The sequence below is a fragment of the Emydura macquarii genome, unplaced genomic scaffold (assembly GCF_026122565.2).
Source record: "Emydura macquarii macquarii isolate MOO-44397 ecotype Brisbane River unplaced genomic scaffold, CSIRO-AGI_Emac_v2 contig_3345, whole genome shotgun sequence".
Lineage (NCBI taxonomy): Eukaryota > Metazoa > Chordata > Testudines > Chelidae > Emydura > Emydura macquarii.
The window spans coordinates 8,023,258-8,046,047 of record NW_027133482.1 but is presented as its reverse complement, the minus strand read 5'-3'; the positions used below and the strand labels follow the sequence as shown (position 1 = coordinate 8,046,047).

General features: G+C 45.1%; 1 protein-coding gene across 1 annotated transcript in view; it reads right to left on the bottom strand.

The window, feature by feature from the left end:
• The window catches only part of LOC137143712 (dedicator of cytokinesis protein 2-like), a 229,933-nt gene that overhangs the window by 158,620 nt on the left and 48,523 nt on the right, over nt 1-22,790 (bottom strand). Inside the window, exons 16-19 of the mRNA XM_067533643.1 lie at nt 22,562-22,634; nt 19,207-19,310; nt 10,986-11,175; nt 2,887-2,984 (exon numbers count right to left, since the gene is read on the bottom strand). Coding sequence (XP_067389744.1) covers nt 2,887-2,984; nt 10,986-11,175; nt 19,207-19,310; nt 22,562-22,634 — 465 coding nt within the window. The remainder of the gene's footprint in view (nt 1-2,886; nt 2,985-10,985; nt 11,176-19,206; nt 19,311-22,561; nt 22,635-22,790) is intronic.

Sequence of the window (22,790 nt, the reverse complement as noted above, 5' to 3'; positions counted from 1 at the left end):
CCAGTCAACAGTGCGTGGGCATGCACACATCCAATGGTGAAGCACCTATACGGACATATAGTCGAAGAACAGAAACATACTTCCCAGGCCCTAGGCAATATTGATCCTTACAATCTGTAAGTATGGTGTTTGATGTTTGGTGTATGGTGCTTCCAGCCCAGTGAGAGAAAAATTAATTAAAAAAAAAAAATTAAAAAAAAATTCAGTATTTTAATTTAAATCAGATTTTTTTTAATTAAATACAATTATTTTAAATATTTAAAATTAATTTTTAAATTGACAACCTATGTTAAGGCCTAACTTCTCATAACCTACGAAAATCATTTATATTAAATACAAAAAAGGATGTTTGCTGTCGAGTTTTAATGTAAGTCAAAGCACTGAGCTGGTAGAAGTCACTCACTAAGCACCTCAAACTAGAGTTTGTTAAAGGGCTACACTAACTTTTGACAGCAATAGCCTCTTCTGCAAGTGCAGAGTAGATTTTCTTCTTTTCAGTTTTTTCAACTAGTCTCATTCAAAGTTAAGAAAACAATTGGGTGTGGAAAAAACAGTAAAGCTTATTTTCCTCTTCTAATCTATGAATAAAAACTAAGTGAGAGAGGATGAGATCTACAAATTCTAAAATTTTAAAGGACACAGTGCCCAGAAATAATCAATTCAATTCACTAACTTTTATAAAATCAGTCTTAAATGCAAAACATGTTTTGATAAGCTTTTCAATAAACATTTTTCTTATGTTTTCAGCAAATTTCATGTAGTTTTATTTCATTTTAAACTGCTGTTTTTGTTAATTTTAATGAATTTGAATTTCCATTCAAATAGAGCTAGAAACAAATTATAAGTAAAAATGACTCATCATTTAGTAAATAAGAAATGCATCGTGCAACATTTTCTACCATAATACAAAATTTAAAAATTTAGAATATGAATAAATGTAAGTGAAGCTATAGAATGGTTTAAATTAATGTGTGTGGATACAGTGTATCTTACTGTTTAGCAAAAAGAAGCCCGAAATTTAGTATAAAGACTATATTTGATTGCAAATCTACATACTTAAAGGTTCCCAACCAATGAGACTCAACCCTTCTTTAGGAAAATTACAAATGCAAAATACAGTTAAAATAGATGACTTTAAAAGTTTTCCTACTTGCTGATTTAAATCATGATTAAAATAGGTCATTTAAATCACTTTGATTTAAGTCAATCAACCCACCCAGACCTTTCCTGGGAGACAATTTTCCAGCTTTATCCATCTCCTCGATACAAGAACATAAGAATGGCCACGCTGGGACAGACCAATGGTCCGTCTAGCCCAGTATCCTGTCTGCTGACAGTGGCCAATGCCAGGTGCTTCAGAGGGAATGAACAGAACAGGTAATCATCAAGTGATTCATCCCATAACCCACTCCCAGCTTCTGACAGGAGGGTTCTCCTGATACTTGGCCAATATTCCCCCTTCTCTTTATTTCATTTGATCCTTCCTCATTGCACCATGGTTCCTGCCCTTTAGCGATATAGACACTCCCTGTGTCTGCTCCATTTGCCAATGAAAGGCCAAGCTAGAAGTATTATGGCAGCATTTCATTGGCTGTTCATGACCTGCAGGTAGGATGTGCATGATAGGGTATACAATGGAATGGGGGATGGAAGAGCTCTGGGCTCAGGCGACCCTGATCAGACACTCCCGCAAAGCCTGCACAAACTGGAGGCAGTGCTGTAAAAGGGAAGCAGAGCGGCCCAGAGGCAGGCAGTAGAAGGGAGCAGGTGGCTGCTCTGAGGGGAAGTACTGCCCAGGAGCTCATTGCCTCGGACTTGACAACACAGACCTGTGTAAACCTGCAAGGGAGAAGAAGGGGACAGGGTGTGTAGGTCAGAGCCTTGACTGGAGTGAGTTACTCTGGGAAGCTGAAGGAGACTGGGATAGGAAGTGGTCTGGAGGGGCAGCAGCTCAGCACCCCAAGCTGTTGGGTGTATCTGCCCACCAGAAGGCCTGGACTGGAGCCCTTTGGAGAAGGTGGGCCCAGGCTCCTCTACTTTCTCCAAGAGACAATACAGTGAGAGCCTTCATCTCCGGCGAGAGGCCAGCTGGAAAAGACTGTGACTGTTCAACGGCCCAGTCCTCAAACCCCTGTGCTAAGGGGAGGACTGGAAACTCTTGGGGTGGGGACACCAAAAGACAGGGCTGTGCTTCAATGGGGAGATTTCCTGCCAACCCCCACCTGCACTGTCAGGCAGCACTGTCAGTTACTGTGCACCTTCTACAATGTGTTTTCTGAGAGCCACAAAAATCTGCTGCCTTTCTCAGATTAACCCCTTCCTGTCCGTGTGACACACCACACACCCCAGTCATTGTGATTCCCTGGTCTCTTCCCATACCTGATCCCTCTGGCTGTCCTGCACCCAATCCAGTGGGGCCCAGACCAACTCAAGCCTCCTGGATGTCACTGCAAGATGAGCAACAACTCAGCCTGTGACCCCTCAATATTTCTGTGGCTCTTCTCTGACCTCCCTACACGTTGTCAGTAACTATCTTTCTGGCAATGAGGTGTCCAGGGCGGAGCATCAGATCCCAGGTGGGGTCTCCTAGAGCTAGAGAGAAAGGGACAGCCTCTCCCTGTTCCAGGCTGGAGCCCTCTACGTGTGACATCTAGCATGGCATTGGCCTTTTTCGCTGCTATAGCTTCAACTCCCTTTCCCACTCTTCCCTTTGGGATGCTCCAGGCTTGCTCATCAGGCTTTGCCTGCTGAATCTCCACTTTCCATTTCTCTCTTTCTAAGGGAGTGTAAAATGGCAGCAGGGATATGGGATGTTCTTCTTGTGGGACAAAGAGGGCTGGCCCAGGAGAAGATCTGAAGAGCTAGGCTGCCAAAAATGCTTCTTACCTTGATAACTTCTCCTCCATCCACCTTCATTAGCTTCTGGAGATTTCCAGCTAGGAGGTTGGGCTTCGACCGCCACTTCAACAGCCCCAGCAGGTCAACTGCACAGAAACAAACTAATTCATTATTTCAGTTCTTATTTGCTAATGACCAAGGTACTGATTTAGCCCTTTGGCTGCACCTCCAAGTCAGCCAGCTCTCACTGTCCCCCACACCAGCCACCTCACACCCCACTGCCCAAGTAAGCTAGCCCCAACACAGAATGAAGAAATTCAGAACTAAATCCTCTGCTGGGACAGAAAATGCTCCCTCTGAGGAAAGTGGCTGAATGACCTTGCTGTGGCGTGATTCTCTACTCACTCACACCTATACCAGTCAGGTGTAATTTCACTGAAGTCAATGGAGTGCCAGTGGTGTGAGTGAAAGGAGAACTGAGCCCTGCTGGTCTGGGAATTCCCTGCTGGTTTTCACAGCTTCAATGCTATGTTAATGTGAAAAGTGGCATTTCACCTCTGCATATTTGACAGAGGAAAAGAAAGGAAGCAAAAAAAAAGAAAAGTCAAGTGACCGCCAGCTTCCTTGAGTGAGGTAGTTTGCTGAATGATGCAATTCCTACCCCAATTCCCAGCTGTTGACAGCTCAGAGGGAGCCAGGGGCAGCCTGGATAGGATACAGAAGGACCTAAACAAACTAGAGGATTGGGCCAAAAGAAACCTGATGAGGTTCAACAAGGACAAGTGCAGAGTCCTGCACTTAGGACGGAAGAATCCCATACACAGCTACAAACTGGGGACCGATGAGTTAGGCAGCAGTTCTGCAGAAAAGGACCTGGGGGTAACATTGGATAAGAAGCTGGATATGAGTCAGCAGTGTGCCCTGGTTGCCAAGAAGGCTAATAGCATATTGGGCTGCACTAGTAGGAGCATTGCCAGCAGATCGCGGAAAGTGATTATTCCCCTCTATTCGGCATTGGTGAGGCCGCATTTGGAGTATTGTGTCCAGTTTTGGGCCCCCCACTACAAAAAGGATGTGGAGAGAGTCCAGCGGAGGGCAACAAAAATGATTAGGGGGCTGGAGCACATGTCTTATGAGGAGAGGCTGAGGGAACTAGGCTTGTTTTGTCTGCAGAAGAGAAGAATGAGGGGAGATTTGATAGCAGCCTTTAACTACCTAAAAGGGGGTTCCAGGGAGGATGGAGCAGATGACAGCCTATAGAACTAGCCTGCTTGTTTGCATTATTATTATTAGAGATATTTTTCATACATATTTTGATATGATTGTGTGATTAAATAATAAAATTAGATATTTTATTCAGCTGTAATGCAAAAGTACCTTATAGGCCACATCCTGGATAACAGCTATCACAGGTCTCATCCTGGATGATAGCTACCTTTAGTACATATATATATATTTAACCTTTGGCTTAGATAAGTATCAATGTATAACAGGATAAGACATATATGGTCATAACCTTTACCCTAGACAAGTCAAGGGACATTAAAAGGGGAAGGGGCTGTCCCCAGTTACGCCCAAGAAACTTTACAAGAACACCACAGAACCCACAATAAGCTAGAAATAACAAAGGTGAGATAAAAGACCACCTGGAAAAGGATGTGGATACGTCAATAATACGTACAAACCTAGTAGCCAATAGATTATATGTACCCCAAAAGTTTGGAGGTGGAAAGGCCAAGTATGGGCCTGGAAGGAGGATCCATATTCTTGGGGGTATAAGAAAGATCAAATCCAGCTCATCGGGGCAGTCGACTGTCAGCTACCCCTGCTTGAAGTTTTATTTAGTGTTAAGATTCATTCTTTCATTTTATATTCTTAAAGTTGTCATGTTGTAATGTTAGTCTTAGCTTATAGCTCTTAGCTTTGAAGCAGTGCTTATTCCACTCAACTCCAACTTGAGAAATTAGACATCTCTTTCAACCAAGTCCAGGAAGGGTGTGAATATATTAGTTTAAAGCATATCATAGATATATATATCAAATAAGTCTTTACATTTAAGATTGTATTAATCCATTATCCATTTGATTATTCATTTTATTTTCTCTATATCAGTCATTTGTTTATTATTTTATGTTATCTTAATAAATTTATAAAATTTTACAAATATTGGTTATCACTGGAATTTTTCCTGTGTTGTACCCGGAGTCCTTATAAAACTCACCTGAAGCCTGATTAAGGATACGAACTTCATAATCCTTTAATTAGAGCAATTGGCAAACCTCTTACCCTATTCAATAAATTAATAACTATAAAATCAGGCTACAACAAGGAGCAATGGTCTCAAATTGCCATGGGGGAGATCTAGGTTGGACATTAGGAAAAAGTTTTTCCACTAGGAGGGTGGTGAAGCACTGGAATGGGTTACCTAGAGAGGCGGAGGAACATCCATCTTTAGAGGTTTTTAAGATGCGGCTTGACAAAACCCTCACTGGGATTATTTAGCTGAGGTTAATCCTGCTTTGAGCAGTGGGTTGGACTAGATGACCTCCTGAGGTCCCTTCCAACTCTATGATTCTATGTCAATCAAGTTATACTATGGCCAGGTAGGCCCATGGCTGCCCTGAGAATATGAGTGCATAGGATGTTTATGCCTCCATCTCTGCTTCCCTCCTTTCTTTTTGCAGCAAGCTAAAACTCGACACCTGATCACAAAGTCCTAAATAGAAACTGCCTGAACAACCATGCTGTCAACTGCAAGCACACAAAATCACTGCACATTCTAGGATAGGAACACTGCAAAAATTGAACAAAGTCTCCACTAGCTTCTGGGTCCCTGTGGGTCACTATGATCTGTTGTAATATGACTGTGGAACTATGGTCTGTGGCAACATTCTGGAAGCAAACATCTAAGCATACATCTTTCAATCTGCCTGTTTGAAAGATTAAAAATATTGACTTGTCAGGAGTCAGGGCCTGCCACAGAACCAGTCTCCTGGCAGCCTCATCAGTACAGCTGGCCTGCAGCAGACTGCCTGATTGGTCACACCACCTGATTGGGTGGAGGAGACAGCAGCCCAGCTCTTAAGCCAGCAGCAGCAGCCAACTGGCTCTCACTGCTCATGCCTAACGCTGTGACTGCTCCTGTTACCTTGTTCCTTACCTCTGTCCTGCCTCTGCCTTGAACCCCTTCTTGACTGCTACCTGCTTGCTCCAATTTCTGATCTCCAGTTAGATCCATGATTCTGGCTTCTGGCTACTGATTACAGCTTGACCCTCGTCTCTGGTATCCAGTTCCTGACCTCTTGTTTGAACCTTGGCTCCAGCTTCTGACTGCTGATTCTTGCTCTGATGCTTGGCTCCTGATGCCTGCTCCAACCATTAGGCCGGGTTCCTACTCTGACAACTAGGCTTGTCACCTGACAGATTGAACAGCCCTAAAAAATTAGGGCCAGGAGTCCCTGGAGCAAGCATGAACCCTATTAAGGCCCCAGCAGAACTGGTGGATGCTGTCCAGAACATGCAGGTACAAATAATTGTCCTGCAATCACAGAATCTGACCTTGCAGATGCAGTTGCTCGGATGGAACCTTTGCCATCCAACCTATTGAGTCTTAGACCACGACCAGGACCAGACCTCTGCAGTCTTCACATTCCAGAATGGGATTCTATACCATGAGGGACACATCTATGTGCCTGAAGGGAATCACTCGGCTTTGAGTCCTGCAATTCTGCCATGATGCTCTCCTAACAGGCCACTTTGGCCATTCCAAGACCCAAGACCTCGTTTCCAGGAATTTCTGATGGTCAGCCATATGCGCTTTTGCGTCCTATGCAGATTCCTGTGATCTTTGTGCCTGGACCAAGACTGCCCCATTCAAGACTGCTGGATCTCCTCCAGCCCCTACGTACTCCAACATGGACTTGAGTCATCCTTTCCATGGACTTTATCATGGAATTACCACCTTCCCAAGGCCACAGTACAATTCTAATGGTGGTTGACCACTTAACCAAGCTGCCACATTTTGTTTTATGCCATGTGCTTCTCTCTGCTCAGGAGACAGTCTGCCTGTTTGTGAACATCTTTTGTCTCCACGGCTTGCCTAAAGGCCTGGTGTCTGACCAAGGATCCCAGTTTATATCCCACTTCTGGTGAGAATTTCTATGCTGTCTGAGTATTGACACCCTAACCTAAACAACCTATCACCCAAGCACCAACGTTCATGCAGAGCGGGTCAATCAAATCCTTGATCAGTACCTATGTTGCCTTCTAAACTTCTCGTCGAAATGCTTGGCTGTCCCTGATCCCTCACCTCATGCCAAGTTTGCTTATAACAATGCCATAAATGCCTCCAGCAAGCAGACTCCTTTCTTTGCTAACCTTGGTTTCCATCTTCGTGCTCATCCAGAGATCCTAACTGAATCATTAATGCCCGCCATTACCAAACTCATAGCCCATAACCAGCAGATAAACCAAGAATTCCAGGGGAAGTTAAAAGCTGCCAAGACAACTTATAAATTGTATGCCAACCACTCCTGCCAGCCAACACCCAGTTTTGGGATAAGGGATAAAGTATGGTTGTCCACCTAGAATCTGTGATCAACTTGCCCCTCCACAAAGCTGGACTATCAGTACACAAGGTCTCAGATCATGAAACAAATTAAACCTGTTATGTTCAAATTACAGGTATAAGATTCCCTCAAGATTTACACTGTCTTTTATGTCTCTCTTCTAAAATCATTAGTCAAGAATCCCTTCCAATTCCATACTACTCCCCCTCCTCCACTTATAACTGTTTGGGACCAAAAAATTAATGGTTTGGCATATTCTAGATTCTTGCTGGGTCTGGGAAAAACTGCAATATCTAATTGACTGGGAAAGGTACAGCTCAGACAAATGTTCCTGAGAACCTGCAAAACACATCTCTGCCCCAGAACACTTGCAACCTTTCCACTACATGTGCCCCTGGAAACCAAGCTCCAAGACCTCTAGATGGCACCCTCAATGGTGGGGAGTACAATGAGGAATAAAGGCCTGCAGCAAAGCAAGTCTCCAGGCAGCCTCATCAGTACAGCTGGCATGCAGCAGGCTGCCTGACTGGCCACACCACCTGTTTGGCTAGAGAGTCGAGCAGTCTGGCTCTTAAGCCAGCAGCACAGAATGATAGAATCATAGAAGATGAGGGTTGGAAGGGACCTCAAAAAGTCATCTAGTCGAACCCCCTGCTCAAAGCAAGACCATCCCAAGTAAATCATCCCAGCCAGGGCTTTAACAAGCCACACTTTAAAAACCTCTAAGGATAGAGATTCCACCACCTCCCTAGATAACCCATTCCAGTGCTTCACCACCCTCCTAGGAAAAAAGCTTTTCCTAATAGCCAACCTAGACCTCCCCCACTGCAACTTGAGACCATTGCTCCTTGTTCTGTCATTTACTACCACTGAAAACAGCCTAACTCCATCCTCCCTGGAACCCCTCTTCAGGTAGTGAAAGGCTGCTATCAAATTCCCCCTCATTGTTCTCTTCTACAGACTAAACAAGCCTAGTTCCCTCAGCCTCTCCTCATAAGTCATGTGCTCCAGCCCCCTAAATATTTTTGTTGCCATCCATTGGACTCTCTCCAATTTGTCCACATCCTTCCTTAGTGGGGGGCCCAAAACTCGACATAATACTCCAGATGCAGCCTCACAGTGCCAAATAGAGGGGAATAATCACTTCCCTCCATCTGCTGGCAATGCTCCTACTAATGCAGCCCAATATGCTGTTAGAATTTTTGGCAATAAGGGCACACTGTTGACTCATATCCAGCTTCTTGTCCACTGTAACCCCCAGGTCCTTTTCTGCAGAACTGCTGCCTAGCGAGTTGGTCCCCAGTCTATAGTTGTGCGTGGGATTCTTCCATCCTAAGTGCAGGACTCTGCATTTGTACTTGTTGAATCTCATCAGATTTTTTTTTGGCCCAATCTTCCAATTGTCTAGGTCATTCTGTATCCTATCCCTACCTTCCAGCATACCTACCACTCCCCCAGCTTAGTGTCATCTGCAAACATGCTGAGGGTGCAATCTACCCCATCCTCCAGATCATTGATGAAGATGTTGAACAAAACCAGCCATAGCACCGACCCCTGGGGCACTCCGCTTGTGACCGGCTGCTAAATAGACATCAAGCCGCTGATCACTACCCGTTGAGCCCGATGATCTAGCCAGTTCTCCATCCATCTTATAGTCCATTCATCTAACCCACACTTCTTTAACTTGCTGGTAAGAATACTGTGGGAGACCGTATCAAAAGCTTTGCTAAAGTCAAGGTTTATCACATCCACCGCTTTCCCCACATCCACAGAGTCAGTCACCTCATCACAGAAGGCAATCAGGTTGGTCAGACATGACTTGCCCTTGGTGAATCCATGCTGACTGTTCCTGATCACCTTTCTCTCTTCCAAGTGCCTCAAAATGGGTTCTTTGAGGTCCGGCTCTATGATTTTTCCAGGGACTGAGGTGAGGCTGACTGGTCTGTAGTTCCCCGGTTCCTCCTTCTTCTCTTCTTCAGCAGCAGCAGATTACTGGCAGTTCAATGCTCATGCCCAGCACTGTGTCTACTCCTGTGTTACCTTGTTCCTGCTGCTCCTACCTTGCCCCCAACTTTGCCTCTGTCCCTGCCTGGAACTCCTCCTTACCTGCTACGCTGCTTGCTCCAGTTCCTGACCTCTGAATTGACCTGTGGCTCTGGCTTCGCACTACTGACTCAAGTTTGACCCCTTGCAGTTTCCCAAGCATTTTCCACACAGGCAAGAGGCTGCCCATGGATGCGGATACATCTGTGTTTCCACACTGTATCATAAAGGATATCCAGAAGAGGGCTGTCTTAAGGTTGTGTGATTAATTCTGAAAAGTGATGTAATCCTGTGGGATGGAAGCCTCAGCCAGGGAAAATGAATAATGTTCTCACTAGCAGCAGTTACAACCCCATTCCTCTGGGCTCTCTTTTATAGATTCATAAACAAATTATTCCAAATAAACAAACACACAGACGATCATTCCCAAACGCCATAGACCCTTCCAGCCTTTTAACCAGCTGAGAAGGGAAAGGACACAGCATTCCCCCCAGGTGGGCACTACCACAGCCACTTCTCCTCTATCTAGATATCCCCACTCTGATCATATGACAGGCAAGGATCTGAATTAGCCACTTATGCACGGCGGCTTGTGGAGCACCTTTCTACCTTGTCACAAATGACCACACAAAAAATGGCATCTTCAGGTTCAACCGGTCTGCTCCTCATGTATATTCAGCATCCTGTCTGCAGATTTAATTTGTCTGACTAAAATAAGGTTTTACTATTCTTTACCTCTATGACTCTGGCAAAGCCAGCTCACCTCTGGTAGAGAGTGCTGTAGTCTGTTCTCATGAGCCCAGCAGAATCTTCCCAGTTCTGGGAGACACAGCTGGAGTCTGTTCTGGCTCATGTAGCTTTCACAGATTTGTTACTTAAGTTCTATTTGCACTGTTTTAATTGCTGACAATGCATCAGCAAGAAAAAGCCCTGGTTGCATCTCGCATTCTGGCACAGTTTGCAGAGATGGCAGTTTGAAAAAACATCTATTTACTTGACCTAGCGTCAAGTCACTGAGAGACAACAGTCATGCAACCCTACACTACTATTTATACAGCCACTCTTCAGAGTACAAACAAAGTTTACCTTTCACATTTTCTCACTTTTTGGTGCTTTAGTTAATGTATCATTAAGGTGACAGTTTAGGGATTTTTTTGCATTTAATTATGATATCATTTGCCGGATATCACATGCCAATGTCCTGGGTGTGTATAAGCTCTCCTGTGAACATGTCCCCAGGAAGAGGCTGATTTGGTGCTGCTGTGGGGCCAATTCCTCAGAATTCTCTCACTTTAGCAAGATTACACTTTAGATGTTCAATTAATGCTTTTTAACCTGAACATACATGTTTACAAATATATGAAAGGCTGCGCAGCCGTGTGCAGGGTGGACACACACATACAGGGAGTGAATACAACTTATTTAAGAGCATAGCAGTGTTGTGATGTTGTGATGTGAACACTGGAGTACTGCAGAAGCATCACACTGGCATTTGTGGTGTGCACATCTGCTGAAAGCAGGAAAACTACTACATACCATTCTGGGTTAGTTTGGTGGAGCAGACGAGGGTGGAGATTTGGAAGTTGTCCCGGGAAGATATGCCCATACCAGCCGTGCCCCCGCTCACTCGGAATGAGGAACCAGAAAGGGCCTTTGCCTCTGACAGACTTCTCATAAAAGGTAGATTCAAGTAAGAGCTGGCATCCTCCATTTTCCTGGTGTCACCCTAAAATCCAGAGTGTGTCATCAGAATGGGCAGGACATAAAAGGTTCAACCTGTATGACTTAGCATTTTTTGATAGTGGTAGCTATGTTGACATAATATACTTAGATTTGGTAAAGTATCGGATTTAGTCCCACATGACATTCTTGTAGAATAATTAGCACTATAATAAATCAGTGTAGAAGATGGATTAAAAGATTACAAAATGGTTAACTGTTAAATCTCAAAAAGTAATCATAAATAGGGAATTGTAACTGAGCGACACTGTTTTTGGTGGGGTCATACAAGGATCTGTTCTTGGTCTAATGCTATTCAATATCTTTATCAGTGATCTAGAAGCAAATATAAAATAATGGCTAGCAAAATTTGCAGATGACACAAAAATTGGTGGAGTGGTGAATAATGAGGGGGACTGGTCACCTATATAGACTGTCCTAGATAGCATGGTAACGAGGGTTCATTTGAACAACATGAGTTTTAACATAGCCAGATGCAAGGTAGTACATCTAGGAACAAGGAATGTAGGTCACCCTTATAAAATGGGGGAATGTATCCTGAAATGCAGCAACAATGAAAAGGACTTAGGGGTCATCAAAGATAATGAATTAAACATGAGCTCCCAGTGTGAAGGTGTTGTGAGCCATCCCTAGGAACTGTGCAAACAAATCAGATGTAGACTCTTTGTTTTATTGTATAAGTGAGATAGAGGTAGAGATGGATTTTTCCTTTCCTGTTATGATAATGGTATTGTACTGTTCAGTGGGGCATAAGTGGACTCCATCTTGTTAGTTTCTTGAAGTGAACTCTTTCCTGAAACTTGTACTATTGAACCTAAAAATATCTTGATGAATTCTCTTTGTGTGTGAGTGAGGAATGTATGTGCAGGGCATAAAAAGACACCAACCTAAACTGCTCTAACAACAGAAAGGGGAGTAAAGACACCGACTGCCATCCTAACCCTGAAGGCCGAAGAATACCTATCAATGACCCTAAAGTGCAAACTAACGACCCTAAAGTACAGAAGGATCCACCCTGGGAACAAAAAAGTATAGAAATAAGAGAATAGTCATGCTTGCAATTAGCTAGTGATTAACAACTATACTGAACCCAGAGGCAGCATGACACAGCCAGGCCCATAGACTTATATCAGAGCCAGCAAGTATAAAAGATGGGGTAAAAACATGGAAACTTTGGGTTTCATTCTGCAATTGTCATCTGGAGCATCGGATTTGCAACTGACAGAGGCGCCCGGCTCCCTCCTCATGCCCAGTCTGGCTGGCCACTAGGCTGGCTCGATCAATGCATAAAAGGACTGGTAATTATATCACACCAGTTTGCAGAACTTCTTGGGTATGAATGTGTGTGTGCATGTGTGTGAGATTGTTTTTTGATAATCTTACATTTACAATAAAGATGGCGTATTGCCTTGTCGTCGTCCCCCTCCCCCTCTCCCCCGAATAAGATCCTGCTAGTCATTTCTTTTAAAAGTATAACAGTGTGAACATGATCCTTAGGTGTATGAGCAGAAGAATATCAAATAGGAGCAGGGAATGGTATTAGTGAAACCATTACTGGAGTTCTGGGTTCAGTTCTTGTGTCCACACTTCAAAAGGGAGTTTGAAAATTGGAAAGGGTTCAGTAAAGAACCCTTGAATGATTTAAGTTCTGGAAAAATGGCCTTATTATGAGAAGCATGAGTTCAATATACTGTATTTAGTTTATCCAAATGAAGGCTAAGAGGCGCCTAGATCACCATCTGCAAGTGCCTACATAGGGAAGAGATTGTGATGGACATGGAGCTGCTTTGTAATAATTTATTAATACTTTATGACTATATTGGGTTTGTAAGAGGGTGGGATTCCCCTTTAAAGGCTAGGTGGTCTGGGACCTTCCAGCCCTGTTTGATTATCATATCCAGCCTGAAGGGGTCATGTGATCCCTATAAAGCGCTGGTCCCAAAACGTTTTAGCCCACACTCCCCCTTTTTTCTGTTATTTTGAGTTTTGTTTGAATTAACAAAATGATGCCCTGGAAGAACAGCAGGCATGGCAGTGAGTCCTTTGTGGGCTCAGGAGACAGGCCAGCAGCTTTCATGTGGTGGAGAACATGAGCAGGCAATAAGCCCTTGGAACTGAGGGGGAACTGACGCAGTAACTAGCCTGAAACTGAACCAGGTGGGCAGTCCTGCTACTGTATTACTGGGATATTTACTGTATGACTACATATGGTTAAATCTACAGGACTGTTGGAGAAACAAGCAGGAAGGGGAAACAATGGCTCAAGATAAGCCACACTATGGTAAACACTTAAGGGCTATTATGGGATAATGAGGGAGGGCATCGGCTCTGAGAGTTCTATCTTGACCTACTGTGGAGCCTACTGAACTGGTTTGGATAAGCACGGCCAAAACTGGGGACTGACAAGGACAAAGGAAGAAAAAGAGATTCTCTCTTCCCTGTGGGGAGGTAGCTGTTGAGGAGCTGTCCAGACTCACACAGGCATCTGCTAGACCTACCTAGGTTACCATCAGGAGATGGTGAGCTGGTAGGTAAGACAAACTTGCGCAAAGACTATTGTTTTAAAATTCTTTCCTCTAAATGTTTTGTTCCTACTATTAAAATTATCAATGCTTGGTTTCAGAAGGCTGTCTGGATATTATAATCACCACCCTCAGATTCCTGAAGGGAAGAACTGCACCAGCTGGGTGCATGCGGTGAATGCAAAGGGTACTATACCCCAAGGCCAGGTCTATGAGTGGGGGAATTATATGATTCCACCCCAGGAGAGGTAAAGGCAGGAGGCCAGACAGCTAATGGTTGCCCTCAGAGAGGCCACAAAGGGGACAGAGGGGCAGTTTTCTCTGCAACAGTGACAGATTTATGACCCTAGACAGCTCTTTAGTATAGCAGCATGAGGCAGAACAAGATCTAATGGTTGGAAGCCAAACAAATTCAGACTAAAGTAAGGCACAAGTTTTCAACAGTGATGGTAATTACCTGTTGGAACAATTTACCTAGGGACATGGTGGATTCTCCATCACTTGGAGTATTTAAATCAAGACTGGATGCCTTTCTAAAAGATCTGCACTAACGCCTGAGAAGTTATGTGCCTGATGCAGAGTCTACTGGATGAAGTTCTGTGGCCTGTGTACACCATAATGGTCCCTTCAGGGCTTAAAATCTATTAATAGAATCTACCCAAGAGGAAATAGCCTGAAATACAGTCTCTCAAGGGGAAGGAGTAACTGGGGGAGCAGGAAAAGCTAAGGGTGATAGGGGAAGAGGGGGCAGCAAATTAGACAGGAGTTTGCAGTGGTATATGATATCAAGAGACCAGTGCAACTTTGTGGTGCAGAGGCATCATGTCATGGAGCAGAAGCAGGGAGGCAACAGTCTTGCAGAGAATATCCTATACCCTAGAATCACAGAAATGTAGAGTTGGAAGGGATCTCAAGAGGTCATCTAATCCAGCCCCATATGCTGACGCAGGAGCAAGTATACCTAGACAAGTGTTTGTCTAACCTGTACTTAAAAACCTCCAATGAGGGGGGTCCACAACCTCCCTTGGGAACCGATTCCAAGCCTTAGCTATCCTTCTAGTTAAAAAGATTTTCCTGATATCTAACCTAAATTTCCCTTGCTGCAGATTAAGCCAATTACTTCTCATTCTACCTTTGGCAGACAAAGAAAATTGATCACCATCTTCTTTATAACAGTCCTTAATATATTTGAAGACTTATCAGGTCCCCCTCTCAGGCTTCTTTTCTCAAAACTAAATGTGCACCATTTTTTTTAACCATTCCTTGTAGGTCAGGTTTTTTTAACCTTTTATTATTTTTATTGCTCTCCTTTGGACTCTCTCCAATTTGTCCACCTTTCTTAAAGTATGGCATCCAGAATTGGACTCAGTAGTCCAGCTGAAGCTTCACCTATACTAAGAAGAGCAGAACAATTACCTCGCATGTCTTACATACAACACTCCTGCTAATACACCCCAGAATTATATCAGCCTTTTCCACAGCTGCATCACATTGCTGACATATATTCAATTACTGATCCACTATAACCCCCAGATCCTTTTCAGCAGTACTAACGCTTAGCTAGCTATTTCCAGTTTTGTGGCTGTGCATTTAATTTTTTCTAAGTGTACTACTTTGCACTTGTCTTCACCAAATTTCCAGATAAATACCGAAGAGACTATCAGAAAAGAAACCAAAGTGATCATGGATGAAATAGACTGAGTTGTGCAGAAATTAAGGTGCTATGACAGGGAGCATAAACCCCACACTAGCACTGAAAGTGATAAGGAGCTAGTTTGGGCTGGAGTAGCCCCTGACCCCTCCCCACAGCACCTGCAAGTCATGCAAAGAATGGAGGAGGGGCTTAAAGGGAGGACGTGCCACTCAGTAGTGGGCAGTCCTGGGAAGGGAGCAGGTTGCAGAGCCTCCCAGTTCCCATAAAGAGGCCTGGTAGCTAACCTAGCCTCTGCCCTCACAGAAAGGGAACACAGATCCCATGATAAAAAGGGGGGAACAGACTGCATACCATTTCTTGTGCTAGAGAGCCAGCAAACCTTTGAGTTGACTGTGACTGATCCAGGACCCCTCTGAATAAAAAGAGGCCAATATCCTGGCTGAAACTGCTTACAGGGGTTTTCCCCCCCCCCCCCCCCACCCACCCTTTGCCCTTCTGTTTAATTTCTTTTGCTGGCCTTTAATGGTTTGTTTATTTCATCTGGAACTCTGAAAAGAAGAGAAGCCCTCAGCCAACATGCTGAGAGCCCATCATCACAGGACTGCCACTGAACACTCCTGCTAGGAGAGCCAGACTTGTGTGAGTGCCCTTTTCATGTAACATCCAAAGGAGGCACTCTGATGGGAACAAGAACTATATCTCTTGAGGCCAGCTAAGCAACCGCTAAGCAGGGAGGAGACATAAGAGTCTGCAAATCTCAGAAGGATGTAAACCCTCTGGAATGAGAGGAGTTTCTCTAGTGTGACCTATGGAGACATATCTAGCTCAAGTGAGATGAAATTAAAGGAGAGTTCAAGTTGAATATCAGGAAAACTTAAAACACTGTACTGTCTCAGGCTGGAGAATAACATCCCAGAGGAAGGGTGACAAGTCCACTGTTGAGAACATTTATAACTAGACTGAATGAAACAACAGAAAATATATTATAGGGAATGAACCTGAGCTGATCGCTGGAACACAGGCTAAATGGCACCCATTAGGCTTTCCCATTTCAGATTAATACCAGCACAGAGAAAGAAGGACTGCAAAGACAGAGAACATAATAATGGCCACTGATCAATCCAGCCCAGTATCCTATCTTGCAACAACAGCCAGTGCTGGATGCTTCAGAGGGAATGGACAGAACAGGGCAATTATCGAATGACCCATCCCCTGTTGTCCAGTCCCATCTTTTGGCAGTCAGAGGATGTAACTTCTGACTACAGTGGACAAGAAGCTGGACATGAGTCAGCAGTGTGCCCTGGTGGCCAAGAAGGCTAATGGCATATTGGGCTGCATTAGTAGGAGCATTGCCAGTGGACCGAGGGAAGTGATTATTCCCCTCTATTTGGCACTGGTGAAGCCACATCTGGAGTACTGTGTCCCATTTTGGGCTTCCCACTACAAAAAGGTTGTGGACAAATTGGACAGAGTCCAGTGGAGGGCAACAAAAATGATTAGGGGGCTGGAGCACAAGATTTATGAGGAGAGACTGAGGGAGCTGGACTTGTTTAGTCTGCAGAAGAGAAGCGTGAGGGGGGATTTGATAGCAGCCTTTAACTACCTAAAAGGGGGTTCCAGGGAGGATGGAGCTAGGCTGTTCTCAGTGGTGGCAGATAACATAACTAGGATCAATGGTCTCGAGGTGCAGTGTGGGAGGTCTAGGTTAGATATTAGGAAAAGCTTTTTCAGTAGGAGAGTGGTGAAGCACTGGAATGGGTTACTAGGGAGAGGGTCGAATCTCCATCCTTAGAGGTTTTTAAGGTGTAGCTTGACAAAGCCCTGGCTGGGATGATTTCGTTGGGGTTGGTCCTGCTTTGAGCAGGGAGTTGGACTTAACGACCTAGGTGACTTCTTGAGGTCCCTTCCAACCCTAATCTTCTATGATTCTAACCACATGATCCTCTGGCAGTCAGAGGATCATGTGGTTGCATCCCTGACCGTCTTGGCTAATAGCCATTCCTGGTCCTAGCCTCCATGAATGTAGCTATTTTTTTTAATCCAGTTATACTTTTAGCCTTCACAACATCCCCTGGCAACAAGTTTCACAGGTTGACTCTGCATTGTGTGAAGAAGTACTTCCTTATGTTTGTTTTAAATCTGCTGCCTATTAATTTCATTGGGCGACCCTTGTTTCTTGTGTTATGTGAAGGGGTAAATAATACCACCTTATTCACTTTCTCCACCCTATTCATGATTTTATAGACCTCTATCATATCCCCCCACATCTCTCTTCTAAAATGAACAGTTCCAGTCTTTTGAATTTCTTCTCATATGGAAGCCATTCCATACCCCTAAACATTTTTGTTGTCCTTCTTTGTACCTTTTCCAATTCTAATATATCTTTTTTGACATGAGGTGACCAGAACTGCATGTAGTATTCAAGATCTGGGCGTGCCATGGAATTTTATACTGGCATTATGATATTTTTTGTCTTTTTATCTATCACTTTCCTAATGATTCCTAACATTCTGCCAGTTTATTTACTGCTGCTGAACACTGACTGGATGTTTTCAGAAAACTGTCCACAGTGATTCCAAGATATCTTTCCTGAGTGGTAACAGCCAGTTTAGACCTCATCATTTTGTATGTATAGTGGGATTATTTTTTCCAGTGTGCATTACTTTGCACTTATCAACACTGAATTTCAACTGCCAGTTCATTGCCCAGTCACCCAGTTTTGTGAACTCCCTTTGTAACTCTTCATAGTCAGCTTTGAACTTAACTATCTTGAGTAATTTTGTATTGTTTTTAATCTTTGCCACCTCACTGTTCCCTCCCTTTTCCAGATCATATAAGAATATGTTGAATCGCACAAGTTCCAATACAGATGCTTGGGATACCCCAGTATTTACCTCTTTCCATTTTTATCCCTACTCTTTGTTTCCTGTCTTTTAACCAGTTACTGATCTATGAAAGGACCTTCCCTCTTATCCCATAACTGCTTACTTTGCTGAAGAGCCTCTGGTGAGGGAACTTGTCAGAAGATTTCTGAAACTCCAAATATACTATATCCACTGGATCACCCTTGTCCACATACTTGTTGACCTGCCCTCAAATAATTCTAATAGATTGGTGAGGCATTATTTCCCTTTACAAAAGTCATGTTGACTCTTTCCCAGCATACTGTGTTTTTCAGTGAGTCTGATAATTTTGCTCTTTACTATAGAGGAAAGAAAGGTATGTTACTGACAGGATCCTTTATATACATTAGCCCTTAATTAAGTGGCCCTCAATTCCTGCAGCAGAGCAAAACTGAATTATTGTGCACAGCCCCAGAACACTTTGCTAACTCAGCACTGAAGTATGGGTCATGGCTCCTGATTTTACGTCATATCCTCAGCTGCTGTGGCGGAGTAGTGCTGAATTATGCAGCCAAATTAACTAATTTCTTAATCTAAATCCTTTATTTCTATTGAAGGGAACCCAAAAATGCACCAGAAAATGAAGCTACAACTTATAGACATGACTACTCTGCATCATAGCAGAGGGATTGCAATTGGCATGTACAGGGCCACTGCAAAAGAGCAGAATGGCGGCCGAAGAAAGCCGGGGCGGGAAAAGGACAGCTGGGCAGAAATGGAGCCTTCGAGGATCAGAGGGCAGAAGGGACAAGGGGAAGTCCCGGGAAGCATCTGGAAGGACTGGGATAGGGTGACTGCTGCCAATAAAAAGTTTGCTCTCATAAAGAGTAGACTACCTAAGCTCCCATGTCCTGCATAAATGAAGTTTAGAGGGAAAACATGCATCCTTGTGGCTTCCTTTATTTTGAACAGATAGATTTGCCTGGGCCCACCGCTACCTTATATAGAATGAGGTCATGTTCACCATCATGCAGGGTTGTACCATCAGGTCTCATCAGCTTCACAAAGGCCATGGAGAAAATTCTCTCACTTTTGTCCTTAGCTAGGAGACACAAAACCACAAAGTCAGGGGAAGTCTATTCAGGGAGAATAAATGGTTACTTAATGTAACTATGGATCTTCAAGATGTGACACAATTGTGTATTCCACTTAGGTGTGCAAACGCCATTTTCATGGTTACTGTGGATGCCGTAACTCTAGCCAATGTATCTGCCACATCCAAAGCCAACTGGAAGAATGTCTTGGCCACCAAACAGCCCTCAGCTATCAGCCTCCATAGAGGCTTCAGGTAACTGGTCCACAAATTTAGACATAGCTGTTTGATTAATAAAATTATACTTGGGCAGCAATGCCTGCTGCTTCACAATACTCATTTGCAGGGAAGAGGCAGTATAGTCCACCTTCTTGGATTCCTTGTCTTTGGGCGTAGACTTATATCTGCCCTGCCGGGCCCTATCATTCACTGCAGTCACAACCAGGGAATTAGGGATGGGGTGGGAATAGAAGCCCTCAAAAACACTGGATAGATCTGAAACAACGTTTCTCTGAATGTTTTGGCATGGGTGGCACCGAAGCTGGAGTACTCTAAAGAGCCTTTGCAGGCTCCAGGAATGCGTTATGCAGGGCAGATGGCTGGAGAAAATCCAGTAGTTTGTGAGTATTTTCCTTCAGGAACTCTGACCAAGGTAGCAGCCACACACTGTGCAAGATCCTGGTAGGCCTTGAAGTCTTCAGGCACCAAGGGAGGAGAGGAGCCTGGTACCATCAAACTGTCAAGGGATGACAATGAAGTGGTCAGTTGCACTTGGGAGGGGTCCTGCCCCTGAATTGTTCAACCTAGATGGGACAGTTCCAGAGGCCCTGAGAGGGGGAAGTCACCTGATGCCTGAGCTTGCAGTGGATCAATAACCGCAGCCACCAACATGCCTGGTGATCTTGCTCTGGAACAGGATGAGGAGTGTGACTTCCAAGACCAAGGAGCATTCCACTGATTCCAGGGAGACAACCAGGCATTGTGAAGAAATGGAGCTATTCTTGGGGTTTTCTCTGAGTCTGTGTGTGTGTCTCAGCTTCCCTCTGCGTGTTACTCATTCTCATGTATGTTGATGATGGGATCCGGCTGTGTGATCATTGCAGAGGCCACTGGAGGGTGGATGGGCCTTCCCCAGCCACACGTAGGCCGACCTGGCCAGGACCCCCTGGGCCACACCAATCAGTTGCAACAGGTTGGGGCAGGTGAAGACCAGGGGGAGTAGCCACCTGGCCCAGGAAGGAGACAAAGGACTGGGAAAGAGCTAGGGGACAGGTCTGGGGGTGGCTGCGGGGGGAAAAGGCCAGTCCCCCGTGAGGGGCTGGCAGAGAGGGAGCCCCAAGAATGGGGCTCCCCAGGTGGTCACTGTTGTAACTCCTAGATAAGCTGCTAGCAAACTCCTTCTACGCTGTGATCCTGAGAACTAATAAACCCTTCTGACTCCCACGATGGCTGTGAATCACTTCTGATTTCAAGGCGGGGTGCCTGGCCCTTTGGGCATGGAGGAACCCTTTGGGACCTATCCAAGGGGGGGTCCCGCAGGAGGAGTTCAAGGTAGAACAGGGGGTTGGACCGTCCAAGGCTAGATCTAGGAGGTGGCTGTACTGGTGTGTGGAGACCTGGGGTGGACCATGGCAGACTCTGCAGCACCAGATCCTGACTGGCTGTGTCGAGAGGGGACCCTGAGCATGATTCCTGTGAGACTCCATCACAGGGATACCGGCAGGGCACTGGTGGCCATTAGAACCCAGATCTGCGGCCCCTGATGTGATTACCCGGAGAATGCCAGTCTTGACACCAATGTTGCTCCGAGAATGGTTCTTGACACATATCAGACAACGGAGATTGGGAGGAGGACCCTGACCTGGATCCTGAGGATCCCCAGCTCTCTGGGGACAGTGGTGGAGCTAGCCCCGATGGTGCAAGCAATTGGTCTGACTCATCTGCTACCCAGCAGGAAAGAAGTGCCAGTGCCAACGATGGAACTGGCACAGCCAGCAGCTAATACACCACAATTGCATTCAGTGCTGGGAGCGGTGCCAGTACAGAAGTCAGCAGCAGTACTGATGCCCGTGGATGGTGCCAGCATGGAAGGCGGGATCTTCCACCAAGACAACGTTGGTGCCGAGGAGTCCGGAACCAATAGGCAGAGTAGAGCTGCTGCTGCCTGGTATGCTGCCGGCATGGAGACAGCTGGTGTTGGCACCCTGGTCATCAGTACCAGACTCATCAGATATCCCAGCGCTGGAATCAGCTGGAACAATATGGGCTCCTGCACATCTCTAGGAAGTACCAGGAAGCAGTTTGAAGGATCAGCTCCATCCCACATGCCAGCAATAGCATGAGGCTGGTCCATATTCTTCTTATATGAAAAGGAAGACGCTCCATGAGACAAAGAGTATTGATTGGTCTTAGGAGATCTTTTCCTCAGTGAACTTGAGGAGGCGAATGGCTTCTCCATCTCTTGGCAGAGATGTCAGCCCTGGAACGTGGAGCAGCATCATTAACAAAGCCCAAGGGTGACCGCTGGTCCAATCAAACCTTGATACTGAAACAGTCCTCATGGCCTACTTGAGGAGCTGCTGCTTCAGGCAAAGGTCTCTAGCCACCTGACTCCTTTTAGCGAATGATTTACAAATCAAACCCTGGCCCAATCACTAATGGGGATTTTCCCCCACATGATGGACAGCATTTGAAGCCTGATGAGGGCATCACCCAGGGCAACTAATTATATTAACTTACTAACACTAAGTAGGATGCTATACAACTACATACAGAGAAAACTCTCAGTAACTGAGGCAGGATTGTGAGGTGAAAACCACACAGAGCTCCGACTTCTGCCACGGGCAGTGAGAAGGAACTGAGGGGAGCTAGGGCAGCACTGCCACATATGGCCAGAGAAGGGGATTCAGCCACAAAGCAGGAATGCTGCCCCTACCCCACCAGTACTGCTAGGCAAAATTCTCCAGCTCCTGCACGCTGTGCATGCGCACACCTACGTGGAATACATGGCTGCATCTACTCAGAGAAGAACCCTGAGGATGAGAATCACTGTGAAGGAGGGACAGGTCAGGCAGCACAGAAGTAGCTGGGGGCCGCATAATAATTGCAGTGCTTCTTCCTTGCAGCTGGGAAGCCTTGCGAAGCTGTCCCAGCCAGAACATATGCTACTGCCACCCCCTGTAGATTGACTCTAGAGGAGAGGCCCAAGCCTTTGCCTGGACCATTAACAGAACAAGATCAGAAGCAGAAGGAAAACTTACAGTCACTGGAAGAGCGGTGCTTGAAGGTGAATCGCAGGTGGGTCCTGTGGACATCCTCAATGGGCACTGCAATCTAGGAGAGAACAGCCAGCATTAACACAGGAAGGAACAGGCTAAGTCACAGGTGCATCAGAGTCCATTTGTACCTAAGCTTTGATAGAGGCAAAGGTCAACCATGGATTAAGATGCACAATCCAGAACCTCTTTTCTGCTTTTAACTAGTAAAGTG